Source organism: Acomys russatus, chromosome 11 (genome assembly GCF_903995435.1).
Source record: "Acomys russatus chromosome 11, mAcoRus1.1, whole genome shotgun sequence".
In the NCBI taxonomy this organism is placed as follows: Eukaryota; Metazoa; Chordata; class Mammalia; order Rodentia; family Muridae; genus Acomys; species Acomys russatus.
Window position 1 is genome coordinate 52,971,798 of NC_067147.1, and position 16,789 is coordinate 52,988,586.

A 16,789-nucleotide genomic window follows, 5' to 3' on the forward strand; every position below is an offset into this window, starting at 1 on the left:
GATAAAATCAATGCTGCAGACCACCATGTCCCTGCAGAAGCATCACACGGAAGACTCAAAGCATACAGCAGTTCTATAGGACGGCATTCCTAATGCCTCCAATACACTTACACACCCAGATCTGGGTCCACTGTCGCCTGAAGATGCCGCTCTTCCTTACAGCTGCTCACCATCTGTGCAAATGATGCTCCAGGAAGCAGACAGTGTGAGCAAACATACACCCTCCGCCAGCCCAAAGGAGCACAGCCACACCTAAGTCCCTTCCCCCACTGTGAGCCGTGATTACTAAGTAAATATTCAATGCCAACAGTCCTAACTAGAAAAGAAAGAAAGAAAGAAAGAAAGAAAGAAAGAAAGGAAGGAAGGAAGGAAGAAAGAAAGGAAGAAAGGAAGGAAAGGTCTCACAGATTAATTATTAACATTCTAACTCAGCACTGAGAATCAAAGTTCTATTCAGTGGACTTCTGCTTGTAGAATGACCCTGTGGTTCCTGGGGGACACGTACACAGGAGGAGAGTGGCCAGAGCAGGATTGCTAGAGGATGGAGGGCCCCTGGGATGTCTTTCTGATGCTAAAGTCATGTCTGAGCTGCTGGTACCTAGGGCTTGCTTACCACTTAGTGAGGCTGAGAGTAAAGGACTGTGGGAAGCGGAACTTGATGCTTTCTAGCCTGCATATTCAAATACTGAAGGTTCAAATAATCCAAGGCACAAATAAATAAAAACCACGCTGCAAATATGAAAAAGCCATTAGAGGACAATTCTAATTTCTCTTGCCCATCCCTTTTTTTTGGTACTGTTATTATTATTACGTTTTTTTTAAGAGAAGAGATTTAGAAATTCGTTAAGTCAACTGAGCAATGCCCTTGTGTAAAATAAACTCATTGTACAAATTCTCCATCACCACTGAACAAAAAATAAAAACAAAGTACTAACGAGACCAGGGCAAGGGCTGAAAACCCCTCAAGCGGGACTGCCTTGACCTCACCCTATCCTCAGACACTGCCCAAGGCTAGGTGAGAGGCAGCCAGGGCTTCAGGAGGCTCTAGAATGTTCATAGGCTGCACAGAATCAGACTCTCCCTGACCAGAGGGTACGCTGTGGCTCTTATAGGCAATTTTCTAGTGGCCCTGCTGGGTCACATGTTAGCTTTCTTGCCACTGTGACAGAACGCCTGGCACAACTAAAAAAGGAATAAAGATTTATTTAGCTCATGTTTTCGGAGGTTTCATCATGGGGGGAAGGGCACAGTGGAAGAGCTCACACCATGGCAGATGGGGAGTAGAGGGGAAAGGACAGGAGAGTAGGTATACCTTCCAAGGTATGCCCCAGCGGCCTACGTCTTCCAGTCAGACTCCCCTCCTGGAGACCAGGTGGTCTAGAACATGAGCCTGTGGAAAATATAGAGTGGGCGCAGGAGGGTCCTGGGGACCAGAAGCAGAGAATTGGCAATGAACTGGGCTGGACTGTAAGAGGCACATGGTAGGTACTTTGGGACACAGGAGCTACCAGGACAGAAGACCAGGAGCCATCAATACGGACTTCTGATGTCCTCTTGTCCCAGCCATATGCTGCAGTCCTCACACGACACTTCCCACATGGTTGGGGCATCTGCCTATTCAAGCCTCCTGACCCAGTCAGGAGATGTGGTGACCACTTCCTCTTTAAGAGCCTCCTTGGAGACGACTGCCCATGTGACTGGAGTTGGGCACCAATTTCATGCCAATGCAAGCTCCCACGCTATGTATCACCCAGCCATAAATGATCCTCTATTTGCTGGCGGTGGGTGTGGCACTAGATGCTGCTCTAGTCTTTGACCACAAAGGTGGCCAAGAACAGCACAAAAAGAGGTATCTCAGCCCGTTCCCCAGGGCAGTGACAGTGTGAGAGTGGTACCCAGTACTACTAAGTGGCTGGGACTGTGGCCTCTCCCATATGGCCCTTCTGGAGGTAATGGATAATCAGGCGCCACAGCTGTCACAAACTCTGACCTACCTATGCTACCAGGAGTTAAGTGAGGTGAGGTGGACGTGCCACTGTGGAACTCAAAGTCGGCATCTGGGAGGTGACTCAATGCGCACTGGTGAGGTGGTGCTGGCACAGCAGCGCAGGAAGTGCTGCATGCAGTTGTGCACACCACACAATGCTGTCATTAAGACATGGAAAGAATGTATGTGACAGATTCAAAAGTCTGTAATTTATTAAGTACAAAAGCAGATTATAAAATGAGTATATGGTCCTAATTTTGAAAAAAAAAATTAAAGGTTAAAAATCCCTGAGATTCCTGCCAATACTAAGGCTGCTATCACTCGTAAGGAGGACTGTAGAAGATTTCAATTCCCTTTCTTACACTTTAATGTGTTTTCGAGATTTTATACGATAAGCATAATTGTATTTATATTTCTGAAAGAAATAATGCATAATAAAATACATCCTATTTGGGAAAACTTTTAAAATGTTTTCACACATTTCAAAATGCAGAATTACAAAGTCAGTAGCTTTTATTAACATGATATAAAAAAATTAGTGATATACAGATTTCCCAGAGAGTAACTTTAAAACATTTTAATACAATTCTTAAAATTTTAACTTACCAGATACGCTCTTACTGCCACTGAGTTTTTAATACAAAAAGTTTACAAGCACTGTTTGCTATAAAACTACAACATTGAGATGGTGGATAGGTAGTTCTGGTCCCTTCTCAGTCATCTACTGTGAACCTTCATCAGTCTGTTGCTAATAAGTTACATGGATTCTGTACATAATTATAACAGGATTATTAAAATTCCAGTATGTTTCAACATCCTACACCACAGTCTGATACCATGAGCAGAAAGGGCTACTGCACATAGTGCTTCCGAAGAGGGAGACGGGAGGGTAGACCAGTTAGCTCGATTCACTGTAGCAAAATCCAGGCTAACTCTAGAAAACTCTAGTTGTTTCTGTGAAGCAGATATGATTCATAAACTTCTTCACCCTTCAAAGTCCCTAAACCCCAACAACATTAATCTTTGATTAGTTATATAAAAATAATCTTAGATTCATGCTTAACTTCAAATTCTTAGAAGTATCTAAAGGATTTTTACATTCTGTTTTCTGACTTAAGTACAATATTAGATCACTCGGATTTCAAGTTTGGATCAAATAACTAAAAATGGTTTGGCCAAATTTTATAGGCACATAACTCAAATGCAAAGCCAAGAGGCTGCAGCTACGTCCATCCTAGACAGACAGGCTCCCATGGTGACTCAACTGTGTAAGAGGCTCAGCCAGCACATGGGTAAAAAGACCTTAGGTTACCACTCACACTTCCAGATCTGTTCATAAAAATAATCCGTGTACTTCAGGAGAAGACTGACTGTTGTGATGTCATGAGAACTTGCAGTTTAAACGTCACTAAGTTACAGGCTACAAAAGTGATTTTAAATTAAATGCTGGTTTCTCTGAAACAGGATCTAACTAAACAGTCCAAAATGGCACTTGCTGAGCATTAGTGGCAACATACATAGACAACCAGGCACACCTGCTTCAATAAACAAAACGGAAGAAAGAAGGCTGTGTGGCTCCGCAGAGTCCTGTCTGTCAGCGTGGAGAGCAGGGCTGCTCCTTTCAGCCTTCCTAGGAAAGCTTGGCTCAAAGGTTCTCTCCAGCAAAGACTTTGCATATATGCTTGTTATTACAAGTGGGAATAAATAATCAGGAAATTATATATTTAGAAATCAGGAATATATCTAGCTTTAAAAAGTGCAAGCTTGCAGTATAGAAGAAGACAGCTGTGGTGTTGGCAATGTCCACAGCGTGACACCAGGCTGCTCCTCCCTTTCCCAGTCAGCCATGTTTTGGTAAATATACTTGGCAGATCCAAATCACTTCCTTAGTTGATTCAGAAAACGTAACATGACAGTCAGGATACTGCTGAGAGGATGTGAAAAGCACACGCGGGGGTGACCTGATGGAGCCTGGGATCCCTTCTCCCAGGGCAGACACAGTGCAGCTTATCTTTGCCTTGGACCTCTGCTGGTTCGTACACCCAGCTCTGTCCAGCGAGGCTCACATATTGTAGGCCACATAGATGGGGTCCAGCTGGTCAGCCAGGAAGCCATCTCGCAGGTGCATGCGTTGCTTCTCACCCCGAGAGTTGATGGGGATCACTCCGGGATCCACGATGACCACCACACCCACCACAAGGTAGTGCTCCTCCAGCACGACATTGGTCACCAGGGCTACCAGGTCCAGGGCATCCTGCTCCAGACCGTCCAGCTCCACCACCACCACCAGCAGATTGGTCCAGGTGAACACGGCACTGAAGGAGAACAGACAGTTGCAGAGTCCAACAGCACCGGGAACAAGCAGGTACTGGGACGTATGGCAAGGGCACACAGACAGCTGCTTAGGTTCACTAGCTCAGTGCTGCTGTTTAACGCCATTGGTCATCTTAAGGCCAGGCTGACCATATCTTAGAGGAATATCTACTCTAATGTTCCTGATAAGAATTGAGAACAATCAGCACTTGATACAGAAAGCTGGGCTTGTCCCAGGGCAGGCTCCCCACAGCATGAAGAGATCGTGGCTCACCACTGTTTAAAGGAGAAAACCCCATCTAACCTAGAAATCCTTCAGAGTGAGACCAATGGCAACCTCACGTTCTGCCTGTGTGCCGAAGACGGCTGTGTGGTTTAACCCTGACCAGGAAAAAGGAAAAGACAGAGAGCTGTTCTCTGGTGCTGTCTTGCGGAAATGCGGCTAGGAGAGTAGGAAGGAATGCAGGCAGGCCCTTCAGGGAGAAAGGAGAGGACCATCCAGCTCACCAGGGACCATAATCGTGCGGGGACTCTGCCCAGGGGAGAGTGGCACCTGGGCCTGTCCTTGTACGCAGCACTCATGCCCAGGGAGAGGCGGGATGGACAGCACAGGAGACCCCCTCCATCAGCTCTTACCATTCTGCAATGCTCCTGTGTGCACGGATCACAGAGGTTTCTATATCGATGGGGTGGTACCGCATGCCTCTTAGCTCTAGGGTTTCATCCAGAGACCCAACAACATACAGTGCATCATGTCGCTCTGTGAACACGGGTACGTGAGTGCTTAGGAAGCAAGTTACACAGTGAACCTGCCTACCCTGTGTACAAACCCTGGAGGCCATGACGCCAACATCTCTTGGCTTCATGCCAAGTGGGGTTGTAGAGATGCCAACAGCCTCAGCAGTTACAATAATGTATGCCAATATGTTATAGCTAAGTCATTTACCTATAGGATGGTATCGCAGTCGTAGGCTACAAAAGTTCTGACTTGAGCTGTCAGGCCTGCAGGGGCTAGACCTCTGCACAGTGGCCACAGCTTGGCCCTATCAGGGTGGAAAGGGACCATATATGACTGAGAACCATGCAGAGCACACTATACTTATAAAAAATGCAGGTTCTGGGACAGCTATGTCACTTGGGAGGACCTGACAGCTTCTGACTAATGGCTCCCACCACCCTCACCATATCCTCTGCAGAGGCTAAGAATCTAAGGAAGTGAGGGGCAGCAACAGGGGGAGGAAGAGAAATACACAGAGAAAAGTGTTATTGGGACCTGTTCCTCACCCTACAGTGAACAAATCACAGCTGGTGGGGTGGGGTGGGATGGGGGGGCTAGGTAACCGAGGGCTCCCACAGTCTAGGGCAAGGCTCCCAGGCTTTAGCAACAGAAACCCCAGTCCCTGCTGTACTGAGGCAAGCCCTCCATCAAAGAGCTCTCACCTCCACTGGCATCAGTCAGCTCCGTCCTACGAAGGAAGCCAAGGTAGCCAGTCCTTGCCCAGATGGTCTGCGTGTCTCCAAAGCTCAGCCGGGCACTGAAGTGGTCAGCATGAAGTGTCTCCTCCCCATAGACTGTGTAGTACCCAGTGGCATTGTGTGGACTGCTCACCCAGATCTAGTGGACATGGGCAGTCAAGGGGACAAGCAAACCTTTGAGTACCGATTCTGTCCTTCGGAGTCTACGGCCCAAGATGACCTCAAGATAATACCCAAAAGGGAAGGGTGGCATTTCCAATGTCTTATTTGGACAACAAGCATAGAGAGCCAGCACAAATGTGACTAATTACTGTCATTCTTTCTTCCTTTTTTCTTCCGTCTTCGCCATCTCCCCTTCCTCCTCCTCCTCCCTTTAGATAAGGTCTTGCTATGTAGCTCAGGCTGGCTACATCACATTTATAGGAGTCCTCCTGCCTCAGCTTTCTGTCTGGATATGTTTCCACTTCTATATATCAGATGACAGTGACAGAGAGAGAGAGAATGGAGGTAGGTCTGATGTTCACAACAGGCACGGGTGAAAATACACTCTGGGTGGAGAATATGTTACTCGTGCCTGAACAATGTAAATGGTTCACTGGTGTCCAGAACACCCCACGCACCTGTGGCCGGGTCCATTCATGCAAGATTGCTAACATATGAGTTGATATGCACTCACGTATGCATATGATACATACGCATTCAAAGTCTGTGTGTGCCTATAGTTCTCACGAGTGTCAAGGGCCTCTTAAAAAGAACCCCCCCAGAGCCCACTAAGCTGTCCACACTAACAATGTCACACAACTTCCAATAGAGAAGCAGAAAGGAGGCAGCTTCCATGAAGTAGGTCTCCTCCCTACTCAGCTCAGACCTCACAGTCTTGTGGAAACTTCCTGGCAGGCTCTCCTTGCCCTTACCTGCTTAGTGCCTATGGATAAGGAGCCTTACCTGCCCACTGCCCATATGTGAGGACCCCTGTCTTTCCACTGTACACAAGTGAGGGACCCCCAACAACTGCTTGCTAGTGAGTCAAGGGCCTCATTTGCCTGTCACCTGTGAGTGGGGTGTGGAACCTACCTGCCCACTCTTTATGAGTAAAGTACTCCTATCCAATACCTATGAGTAAGGGACCCCACTTTCCCTCTGCCTGTGACAGGCCATACCTACCCACTCTCCATGAGTGAGGGACCCCACCTGTTCACAGCCCATGAGTGAATGGGACACCTACCTCTTACCTGTAAGTGAGGGGCTCTCCTGCCCCACTGAGGAAGGCACCCACCTTATCTACCTAATGCCTGTGACAGGCTCTGTGTACCACAATTTCCTCACATACGGCTGAGTCTGTGGGACACCAAGGATACTGGAACAAAGCCCTGTGTGGCCTTGATCCTGGGGCTGGTGCTTGATTGATACTAGGTCTGTGACCTTGGCTCTGATGCAAAGTCAATTTTTAAGGAGTGGCTGACCAGTTCTGCCGAAAGCAGGTGTTCCTGCTCCACGGGCTGCTGTTGGTTCTAGGTTACTCTCCTGGCATCCCAGTGCCCTCCTAGCTTTGTGGGTGGGGTGACCCAATGAGCGGCCTCTTTCCTCACATACTGTGGAACCGTACATATTAGTAGGGACTTAAAAGGCATGTGGAAGCACTTAGGAGTGCTCGCTGCTCTTCCAGAGGACTGAGTGTGGTTCCAAGCAGCTGTGGCAGGAGACTCACAACCACCTGCAGCTGCGGCTCCAAGAAAGACACAGCCACCTGCACTTGTTGGCACACACCCACAGAAGAACACACACACACACACACACACACACACACACACACACACACACACACACACACACACACACACACACACAGAGTTTAGAACTCCTGAATTCTAAGGGAATCTTGAGAGGAGGGGAGGGAAGCCAGGCTTCTAAAACACTGATGCCCAGCCTCGGCCAGCACTTACTTCACCCAGATGCGAGTCTCCAAGGGGCCCTTTGGTCTCAGTATGTGCAATGATGACCTTCACTCCCGGGAGGATCTGGAAGGAGGAAAGCCGTAACAGGCCCCAGTGAGAAAAGAAAACCTCTGGATGTCTGACACAGCAGTGCTGCCAAGTCCCATTCTCACATACCTGTCCCTATCTGCCACCTAAGCTGACACCGGCAGTGAGCAGGGCTGACTACAGATCAGGAGGTTTAGAAGCTGTTCTGGATTTGGTGGGATTTTTAGAAGAAGAGGCACTAACAGAAATATGCTGTGAATCTGAACGGATCAGGCCAGTTCCTAAAAACAAAGGGCACTCTGGAGAGCATACTGGTGCTTCTCCCTGCAGCAGGCCAAGCGCATGCTTCCCTGTCTGTTCTCACCAGGCTTGTTAGTGCAGAAGCGCACCTGCCAGCCACTCTGTGCTGACTCAGGCCATGTGCCCTGCTGAGCTTACTTACCACACTCAGTCCGGGGTCCTGTCTGGGCCTGGGTCAGATCTCGCTGCTTCTGAAGTGCAGCTGCCTGCTCTGTGTGCCCAGTCTCCCCATGAGTGACACAGAAGTGGAGGATGGGCTGAGGGAACTCATGAACACCAGATGCCGGGCATCGCCTTGCTCTACACTCTGCTTGTTCTGTCTCCAGACACACTGCTGGAGCCTCTACTCTCTCCCTTTGTGCCCCCCTGAATCCTGAAACCAAGGGACTCAGAACACAAGTCCATCAGGCCCGTGTTACTCCTGCAAAGCAGTGTGTACAATAATTATGGTGCAGCCGTAACGGCAAGGTGGGTACAGGCATCAACAGGATTCCCAAGGGGAGCCATGAAAGGAAACTCGTCAATGGCTGGCTTTCGTTACCTCCTTGCCTCCTAAAAGACAGCTGTGGCCTGGGCAGTAGCCAGTGAGGTTTGGGGTGACCAAACTCCATTTTCCACCTCTGGGGTTACCCCTGGGAGCCTCTGATAATTCTGAGGTAAACAGGTTGCTGTGCAGTTGGGCAGGCAGCACATGTCCACTCCACTGGCTGTATGATGCCTCCCTGCCTAGTCGGCCTTCCTTGACCTCCCCTTGCTTCAGAGGATGTCTGTCTTCCAGGGTTTGCTCTGCTGACCCCACAGTGGTTCACATTTCTTTTTTTTTTTTTATTTACTTTTAATCTTTTCTGCCTATTTTTTCTTTCTTTTTTTAAAATTTCTGTTTGTTTTATTTTTTATTAATTTATTCATATTACATATCAATTGTTAGCCCATCCCTTGTATCCTCCCATTCCTCCCTCCCTCCCGCTTCCCCCCCTACTCCCCTCCCCTATGTCTGTGACTGAGGGGGACCTCCTCCCCCTTGTATATGCTCATAAGGTATCGAGTCTCTTCTTGGTGACCTGTTATCCTTCCTCTGAGTGCCACCAGGCCTCCCCATCCAAGGGACATGGCCAAATGTGGGTCAGAGGGGAGGACATCCTATTGAGACTTTAGGTGAGAGAAGCCTGGGAGAATGAGGAAATAGAAGGATCCAGAGGGTCCTGGAAAACTACAAGAGGCACTGTATGACAGGTGGATCTGGGCCCTGGGGTCCTCCTCAAACCATGGCACCAGCCAAGGAAAATATAGGCAGTAAACTTTGAACCCCTACCCAGACTAGCCGATGGACAGGACATTCTCCACCGCTGAGCGGAGAAGGCGATCTGACTTTCACACAAACTGTGGCTCACATTTCTATGTGGGAATTCTCAGGCACATTCAGCTCCTCCCAGCCACCTGGAGGTTTCTCGGGGCGGGGAGGTGCTCAGTAGGCCAAGGCTGGTTTGATGGCAAATCTCTGGCTGTGCCCTGGTAGGCTGCTCTCTACTGTCACCCTGGATCAGAGCATTCATTCTTCCTCATCTGCAGTCCAGGATCAAGGCTGCCCTTTGTGACGGAAGTGTGAGACCCTTGATCCACAGCCTGCCCACCCCACCCCCTGCTAGCGTCTGCCAAGAGGCAGTTCCTTCTCTGCTCCATACCTGGGCACTCCAGCTATGGCTCTCTGCTCTGAGGATTCAAAGGTCTGATCTCACAGTTCTAGGCCTCAGTGGTCCATCCCACTCCCCACGCGGTACCATAGTCACTAGGAGCGTGCATCCTAGTACTGGCCACACCACAGGGTCTAATAGTCCAACTTCTCCTACCTTTCCAGATTCCATCAGCGGTAGACTATGTGGAGAACCTCGTTCCACCAAACGAACTCTAAAAATTGACAAAGAAAAACATTTCAGAATACAATTTATAGTAGTTTTTTAAAAAGCAAGTCACATGTGTCTGAGTGACCCCACAATATTGTTTCTTGGGTGCAAGTATCCCTGCCTTGGCCAGCATCATTACCACACAGGAGGCGGGAGATACCTTTTGGGTAAATCCAGCTGGCAGTACTTAGTCACAGGGTATGGACAAAGTCATGCAGACAGGGAGGGGTCAGTACCTGTCATGGCGCAGTGCCCGCATGTCCACATAGACGGTTGTGGGATCCGGGCCTGTTGTGCCCTGAAAGGAAAACGACAGGACGTCTTTCAGAATTCTTATGTTCTGCTCAGTTTCGCAGGCGTGTCCATGTGGTAGCTCCTCCCAGGCTGTCTGTGACACCGGAAGAGAGGCTGTGCATCTTCCACCAGTGTGCGTGGGCTCATGGTCCCCCATGGCAGAGTGATGATGTCCATCCAACATCTACTTGGCTAGATACACTGAGCAAAGCTAGCTATGAATGAGCTGTCAACCCTGAGAATTTGTATGTCAGTTCTGATAAAATTTCTGTCCCTGCTAGCTTCTGCTATGCTGAAACCACAGTGCAGATTGGGGGCATTTTCAGCTAGCATTAAGTCAGGGCCTGCACCTCACCAACTCTGAGGACTAAGCAGACAGTCAGATGAGCCACACAGCTCAAGTGTCATCCCAGCAGGGTGTGTTAGTGTTGTCATTCAGCAGGGATGATGATGATGATTACTATTACTAATACACTTATTTAATTGTGTGTGTTTGTGTGTATACCAACATGCCTACAGCATGTATGTGGAGGTCACAGAACAACTTGAGGGAGTTGGTTCTCTTCTTCTACCCCCTGCGTGTCTCAGGGACTGAAGTCAGGTTGTCAGGCTGGTAGCAAGCACCTTTACCCGCCGAGCCTCTCACTGGCCTGGCATTACCATTTTATTGACGAGGAGTATCAGTCAGATGGATATCCTGGTCAACATCATCCCCTGAAGATTCTAGATAGCATGACCTCTCACCAGCCTTTTACATTTGGTTACAAAGGAGCTTGTGTCAAGTCACTAGCTCTCATTGTGAATAAACTAAGACTGTAAAAGAAACGTGTATTCTGGAATCCACCAGGCCACATGAACTCATAGAAGCGGGGTGGGGATGGGGAGCTGTAAGGGGGTGACAGACATGGAGACATTAGCAAGGTTGAGGGGCTAGGGCAAGGTCCTACCTGCTCAGCTAGTTTTCCCAGCCTGTTGGGCTGACAGAGGCCAGGGCGGCCAGCAGAGGGAGACAGGGAGGAAATAGCACAGGAAACAAACAGAAGGCCACAGGCCACATGAGAAACACCGTGAGAGAGAAGAACACATCACTGTATCTTAAAGAGCAAACACAGATGTATCATTACAAGTTCTGCCATTGCACATGGCCCTCACAAGCTGACAAACAAGTCCAATGCTCTCCCATTTAGAGCTAGAATCAGGTATTTCTTCACTCATTGTCACCAACTTTGTACATCAGTCACAGTGGGAAGATCAAGCCAGGGGCCCCTAGTCTCTGCTCCACACAGTCATCTGAGACTTAAAGCAGTCAGCAGCACAGTCTTTTCACGGTTAAGTGGACATTGCCCAAGAAGGTAGGAAACAGGGGGACACCTTGTAGACAGCTGTAGACTCTAGCGCCAAGTCCCGCCCTGCACATGCAGCCACCCAGAGACCAGGGCACGCGCTGAGCCTGTTTTTGGAATGCAGAAAGGGCGTTTGCAGTACTGGAGTGTCAGGTGTCAGGTCAGCATTTGGCTTTAAGATATTCTCAGAAAGAAGTGAAACAGGGGCTAGTATAAAACCAGAAAGCAAGGACAGCTAGTGAAAACGCCTTGTGATGCCCACGTGGACCTAAACTTCGCTTAGATTACTACTTTATTGACAGTCCTGAAGTGGCCAAAGCAGATCATCATCTTTATTAGTGCTCCAGTCTGAGATTTATACATACATGATGTGTGTGTGTGTGTGTGTGTGTGTGTGTGTGTGCTTTAAAGGCAGCATCTTTCTATGGAGGCCTGGCTGGCCTGAAACTTGCTTTATAAACATGGCTGGGCTCAAACAGAGATCAACCCACCTCTGCCTCCTGAGTGTTGGTATTAAAGGCATAAACAACCACACACAGATTTCTTAAGAAAGCAAATTCCTTCTTGTTTTTTAAAATTAGCTGCATATTACACATGACTTACAAATGCTCATAGGTACAATAGTCACTGATTTTTCTATCTAAACATTGCTGTTCATCAGAAAGAAAAGGACATCTTTCTAAACAAAGCACTCAGTCTTCAAAGCTGACTGGCTCTGTGGAAATGTAACATCCACAGCTCCAAGGTGGAGATATAGCTAGAACTACACACTGGTGTCAGTCTGCAAACACGTTATTCCCTGGTGCAGGTGCCAGCGATCCCAGGTGCAGCCGACTTACCTGGAGGCAGATGGCCACATTGACCCTGCATCCAAACGTGGTGCTCACAGCTCGGGCAGGGAGGCCCAGGTCTTTGAAAAGCTTGGAAAATGACTGGGTCAATGAGATCCGGGGCCGTTCCTCAGCCACTACCATGCACGTACGCACACATGACAGGTTTACCCCCTTCATCTGCAGAAGAGCAAAGAGTCATCCCACTGCACACACAGTCTGGGGCCCTCAGCACTGACTACCTAAAGGACTTTCCGGGACGCCCCAGGGGTCTGACCATGGACTCCATACATAAAGACAAGTCTGCCTTCATCTGGGGGATTCTAAGCACAGAAACACTGCTGAGTCTCCTGAAGAGTCTGTCGCCAACCCTCCTTCCTGCCCCTCACAGACCCTCCTCTCTGGCTGGGGAGGAGAGCTTGGCAGAGGCCCGTTGACTTGGAAGAGCCGCTATGGCTGTGATGGCCAGCTTAGCACTTACCCTGAGGGCCCCTGTCTGTGCACCAAGGCCCTTGGTGCACATCTCCATCACTGAGTAGGAACAGAAGGTAACTCGGGCCTTGTACTGGCTGACGGCAGACAGCCAGAGGGACACGTTGCTCTCCAGCTCCAGTGGGGGAACAAGCACTGACTGGTGTCCGGAGTAGACGCTGTGAGGAGAAAGGACCGTTGGAAAGGAGACAGCATGCCAAGCCCCAGGCATCCTTGCTCCTTCCTCACGTATAGCATTGCTCCAGCCTGGATGTAAACAGGTCTGTTCAGAACTGCAGGGGGAGGTTAGCAGAAAGACACTGTAGGGTGTGGTCCTGGTATCCACCCAAACACTCAGAAGCATCAGAGCTATGTATGGAAGAGGCCTCCTACTACAGAGGTGGGTCGCTCACTGCCTTATAGCATTTGAAAGAACCAGAAGATTCTTCCCAGTCACTAATAATAGATAGTGTTTTATTTAATGAAAGATACTTTTATTCTTTTCCTTTTTTCATTATTATTTTGTGTGTGCGCGTGTGCGTGTACATGTCTGTGTGTGTGTGTGTGTGTGTGTGTGTGTGTGTGTGTGTGTGTGTGTGTGTGTGTGTGTGTGTGCGTGCGCACTTCATTGAGTCTGTTCTCCTTTTACTTTTATGTGGGTTTTAGGGATTGACCCCACATAAAAGGAGTTGCCAGAACTACACAGTAAGTGTCTTTACCTGCTCAGCCACTTTTCTTTCTTTTTCTTTCTTTCTTTCTTTTTTTCTTTGTTTCTTTCTTTCTGTTTTGTGTTTTTTGTTTTGAGAAAGGGTCTCCTATACAGGCCTGGCTGGCCTCAAACTTAGAGGTTCACTTACCTCTGAATCCCAAGTGCTTTGATTGAAGGCATGCACTACCATGTCCAGTTATTTTTACACTATATTAAATTGTAAGGCCAGATGCTAGCCACCTATTCCCTGAACAAACCCATTCACACTTCTAGGCTTCCAAGACACTCAGAAAGCCATTGGAGGGGCTGACGTTCTGAGGAAGCATTGGGGCCACACAGGCCCAGGAGCGATGGATGCATGCCCTCACCTGCACAGACACCACAGTGCAAAGCCGAGGCCACAGTAAGGGTCCAGGCAGATGGCGATCTGCCGTGAGGGGTAGAGCTCGCACTGAAGCTTTATGGAGCGGCACAAGGCACTTGTGGCTGCATGTGACATCTGCAGGAGTGAAGAAAAGGCCTGCTCAGGGCTGTGAAGGAAGAAAGGGTTAGAGGCCACATCTGCTATGCATTGTGGTTGGCTGGGCATGCAGCTCCATCTGCATCAGCATGTGCCAAGTTACTTTCTGAGAAGATGGCTGGCTCCTGCCCCTGCCACAGAGCCTGAATAACCCACAAAAAGCACACAGGGACATCTCTGAAGCAAGAGTCCACGGCAGTAAAGCATTCTAACTGCACTGTTACAAGATGATTTATTTGTTTTCCTTATGTGTATGTGTTTAAGTACATCATGTGCATGGTTGCTGTCCGCGCAGGTCAGAAGAGGGCATCAAGCCCCCAGGAGCTGGGAGTACACGCGGTTATGAGCCACCTGAAATGGGTGCAGGAACCTGGGTTCTCCGCAAGCACAGCAAGTGCTCTTAATGCTGAGCTCTCATACCAGGCCCTGAAAGTTTACTTTTAATTCACATTAAATAAACTCAGCAAAGCCACCGCAATCCAGAGACCAGACACTGCCATAAACAGCAAAGGTGCAATGTTCTTAGGGGTCTAATTTTGGGCTTCATCAATGTTTAACACAAAATTTTTTAAAACCCCACAATATTGTTGCTTTGTGCTTTGGAGAAGGAACATCGGCCTAATGCTACAACCCCCATCCTCCCTATCTGTAGCCTCACTCCTGCTGTTCCCTCCGTGTTCCCGTGACACTGAAGCCAACACAAGCTCATGGGGTCCTACCTTAACGCCAGCTAAGATCCCGGTTGTCGACACACTGAAGTCCAAGTATGCAAGCACATCTGGGGAGGGCGGTCTAAAAATGCTAGCTACCTTCTTTTTTGGAATGTCATCTGTTAAACAGAAGATACCAGTGGCTAATGTCACACAGCCCACACAGGTAGAAGCTCAACTTCCCCAGGCAAGAAGTAGACATGATTTGAGCCCAGAGACAGATCAGTCACAGAAGGCAGGCTACCAGAGAGCAGGCTATGTGCGCTGTTCACATGTGGGAAACGATGCCTGCTGCAGGCTCACCAAGTCTATTCTGCAGGCGTGGAGCCCAAACGCTGAAGGGAACAGAAGTCACTTCACTGCTAAAGGTGAAGGTCAGAGTTCTACGGCCATGACCATGGTGTAGAGGCTGTGACAGGGCCACAGTTCATGAGGTAAGCACTGCTGCTGTCTACTGTACAAACGGGCACAGGTTCAACAAGGGCAGTCCGAGCTCTTGAGACTGAAAGATTCTGCCCAGCTGGAGCTCAGAGCCTGACCCCTGCTCTTCATGCCCGACACAGAGTCAGGCATTCAGCCATATTAGCCTCCGGTTTCCACATAAAGTAGGACTTCAGAATGCAAGGCTACAACGGGAAAGGGGGGGGGGTTCCTGCCACTCAGAAGTCAGCACCTGATCCCTACGCAGTGCCGGGGATCTGCTAGGGACAGCGGTTTACATCTGCAGACACCTGATCCCTACATAGTGCTGGGGATCTGCTAGGCACAGAGGTTTACATCTGCAGACACCTGATCCCTATGCAGTGCTGGGGATCTGCTAGGCACAGAGGTTTACATCTGCAGACACCTGATCCTACGCAGTGCTGGGGATCTGCTATGCACAGAGGCTTACATCTGCAGACACCTGATCCTACGCAGTGCTGGGGATCTGCTAGGCACAGTAGTTTACATCTGCAGACACCTGATCCCTACGCAGTGCTGAGGATCTGCTAGGCACAGAGGCTTACATCTGCAGACACCTGATCTCTACACAGTGCTGGGGACCTGCTAGGCACAGTGGTTTACATCCGCAGAGCTGTTCTTACCCCTCATGCTGACTCAACCATAAGACACAGCTTCTTCCCAGCTGGTGCGAAGGCATCTCAGGGCATGGTGGCACTCACCAGTGACAGTGACAGGGATCCTAGGGGTGCACAGTGAAAACTGTGGCCCCAAGGAATCAGCGAAAACATGTAGACAACTGCCAGCTCAGTATGTGGGCATGAGGCAGTGGAGATGGGATTTCTGCCCCTAACACGTGAGGATGGAGACTGCTGATGGGAGCCCCAGAGCTGAGGAGACCTCATTTCTTGGACAGAGAGCCAATCCGTGTAAGCAACAGCGGCACCTACTGACCCGCTACCACTGTGCCTGCTCAGTCTACCAGGTAAATTCAAGAACGCCTCTTGTCATTTCCACAGGCTGACCCATTTACCTGAACGTCTAGTTGTTCAGAATGTTATTATTTTATGTGTATATACCTATGCCTGAGCGTATATACGTGCATTATATACATGTAGAGGTCAGATGAGGGCACTGGATCCTCAGCCAGGAGTTATAGGCAGTTGTAAGCCTCCATGCGGGCGCTAGCAACCACATCCCAGTCCTCTGCAAGAGCAACAAGCGGTTGCAACCACTGAGTCATCTCCCCAGCTCCTTAATGGTTAGTTTTTTGCATAGGGTCAACAATGTAACTCCAACAACAGAAAGCTCCAGGAAAGAAAGTGACAGTTTGTCTTTGCAGGGACAGCTGCTGGAGACACATACCTGTATCTAGGATGGTTGGCCAGGTCCTGACATCTACAGCGGCAGCTGCTTCTTTGGACTTGAGCAGCCGTGTAATGGCCTGTGTGCTAAGGACACATGCAGACTTGCTGACCTAGATCACACAGAAGCAAGCGCCCAAGTCAGCTG

At 49.1% G+C, this 16,789-nt stretch overlaps 1 protein-coding gene across 2 annotated transcripts in view; it reads right to left on the reverse strand.

The window, feature by feature from the left end:
- Window positions 1–3,611: 3,611 nt before the first annotated feature.
- Dip2a (disco interacting protein 2 homolog A) overlaps window positions 3,612–16,789 on the reverse strand; it is an 88,311-nt gene continuing 75,133 nt past the window's right edge. Inside the window, exons 28-39 of one of the 2 annotated variants that reach the window (XM_051153258.1) lie at window positions 16,643–16,754; window positions 14,846–14,955; window positions 13,975–14,105; window positions 12,908–13,076; window positions 12,436–12,606; window positions 11,201–11,230; window positions 10,196–10,257; window positions 9,906–9,963; window positions 7,720–7,794; window positions 5,741–5,915; window positions 4,937–5,060; window positions 3,612–4,302 (exon numbers count right to left, since the gene is read on the reverse strand). In XM_051153258.1, the coding sequence (XP_051009215.1) occupies window positions 4,050–4,302; window positions 4,937–5,060; window positions 5,741–5,915; window positions 7,720–7,794; window positions 9,906–9,963; window positions 10,196–10,257; window positions 11,201–11,230; window positions 12,436–12,606; window positions 12,908–13,076; window positions 13,975–14,105; window positions 14,846–14,955; window positions 16,643–16,754 (1,470 nt within the window). In that variant the 3' untranslated portion in view covers window positions 3,612–4,049. The remainder of the gene's footprint in view (window positions 4,303–4,936; window positions 5,061–5,740; window positions 5,916–7,719; window positions 7,795–9,905; window positions 9,964–10,195; window positions 10,258–11,200; window positions 11,231–12,435; window positions 12,607–12,907; window positions 13,077–13,974; window positions 14,106–14,845; window positions 14,956–16,642; window positions 16,755–16,789) is intronic. The other variant, XM_051153259.1, reaches the window with a different exon arrangement.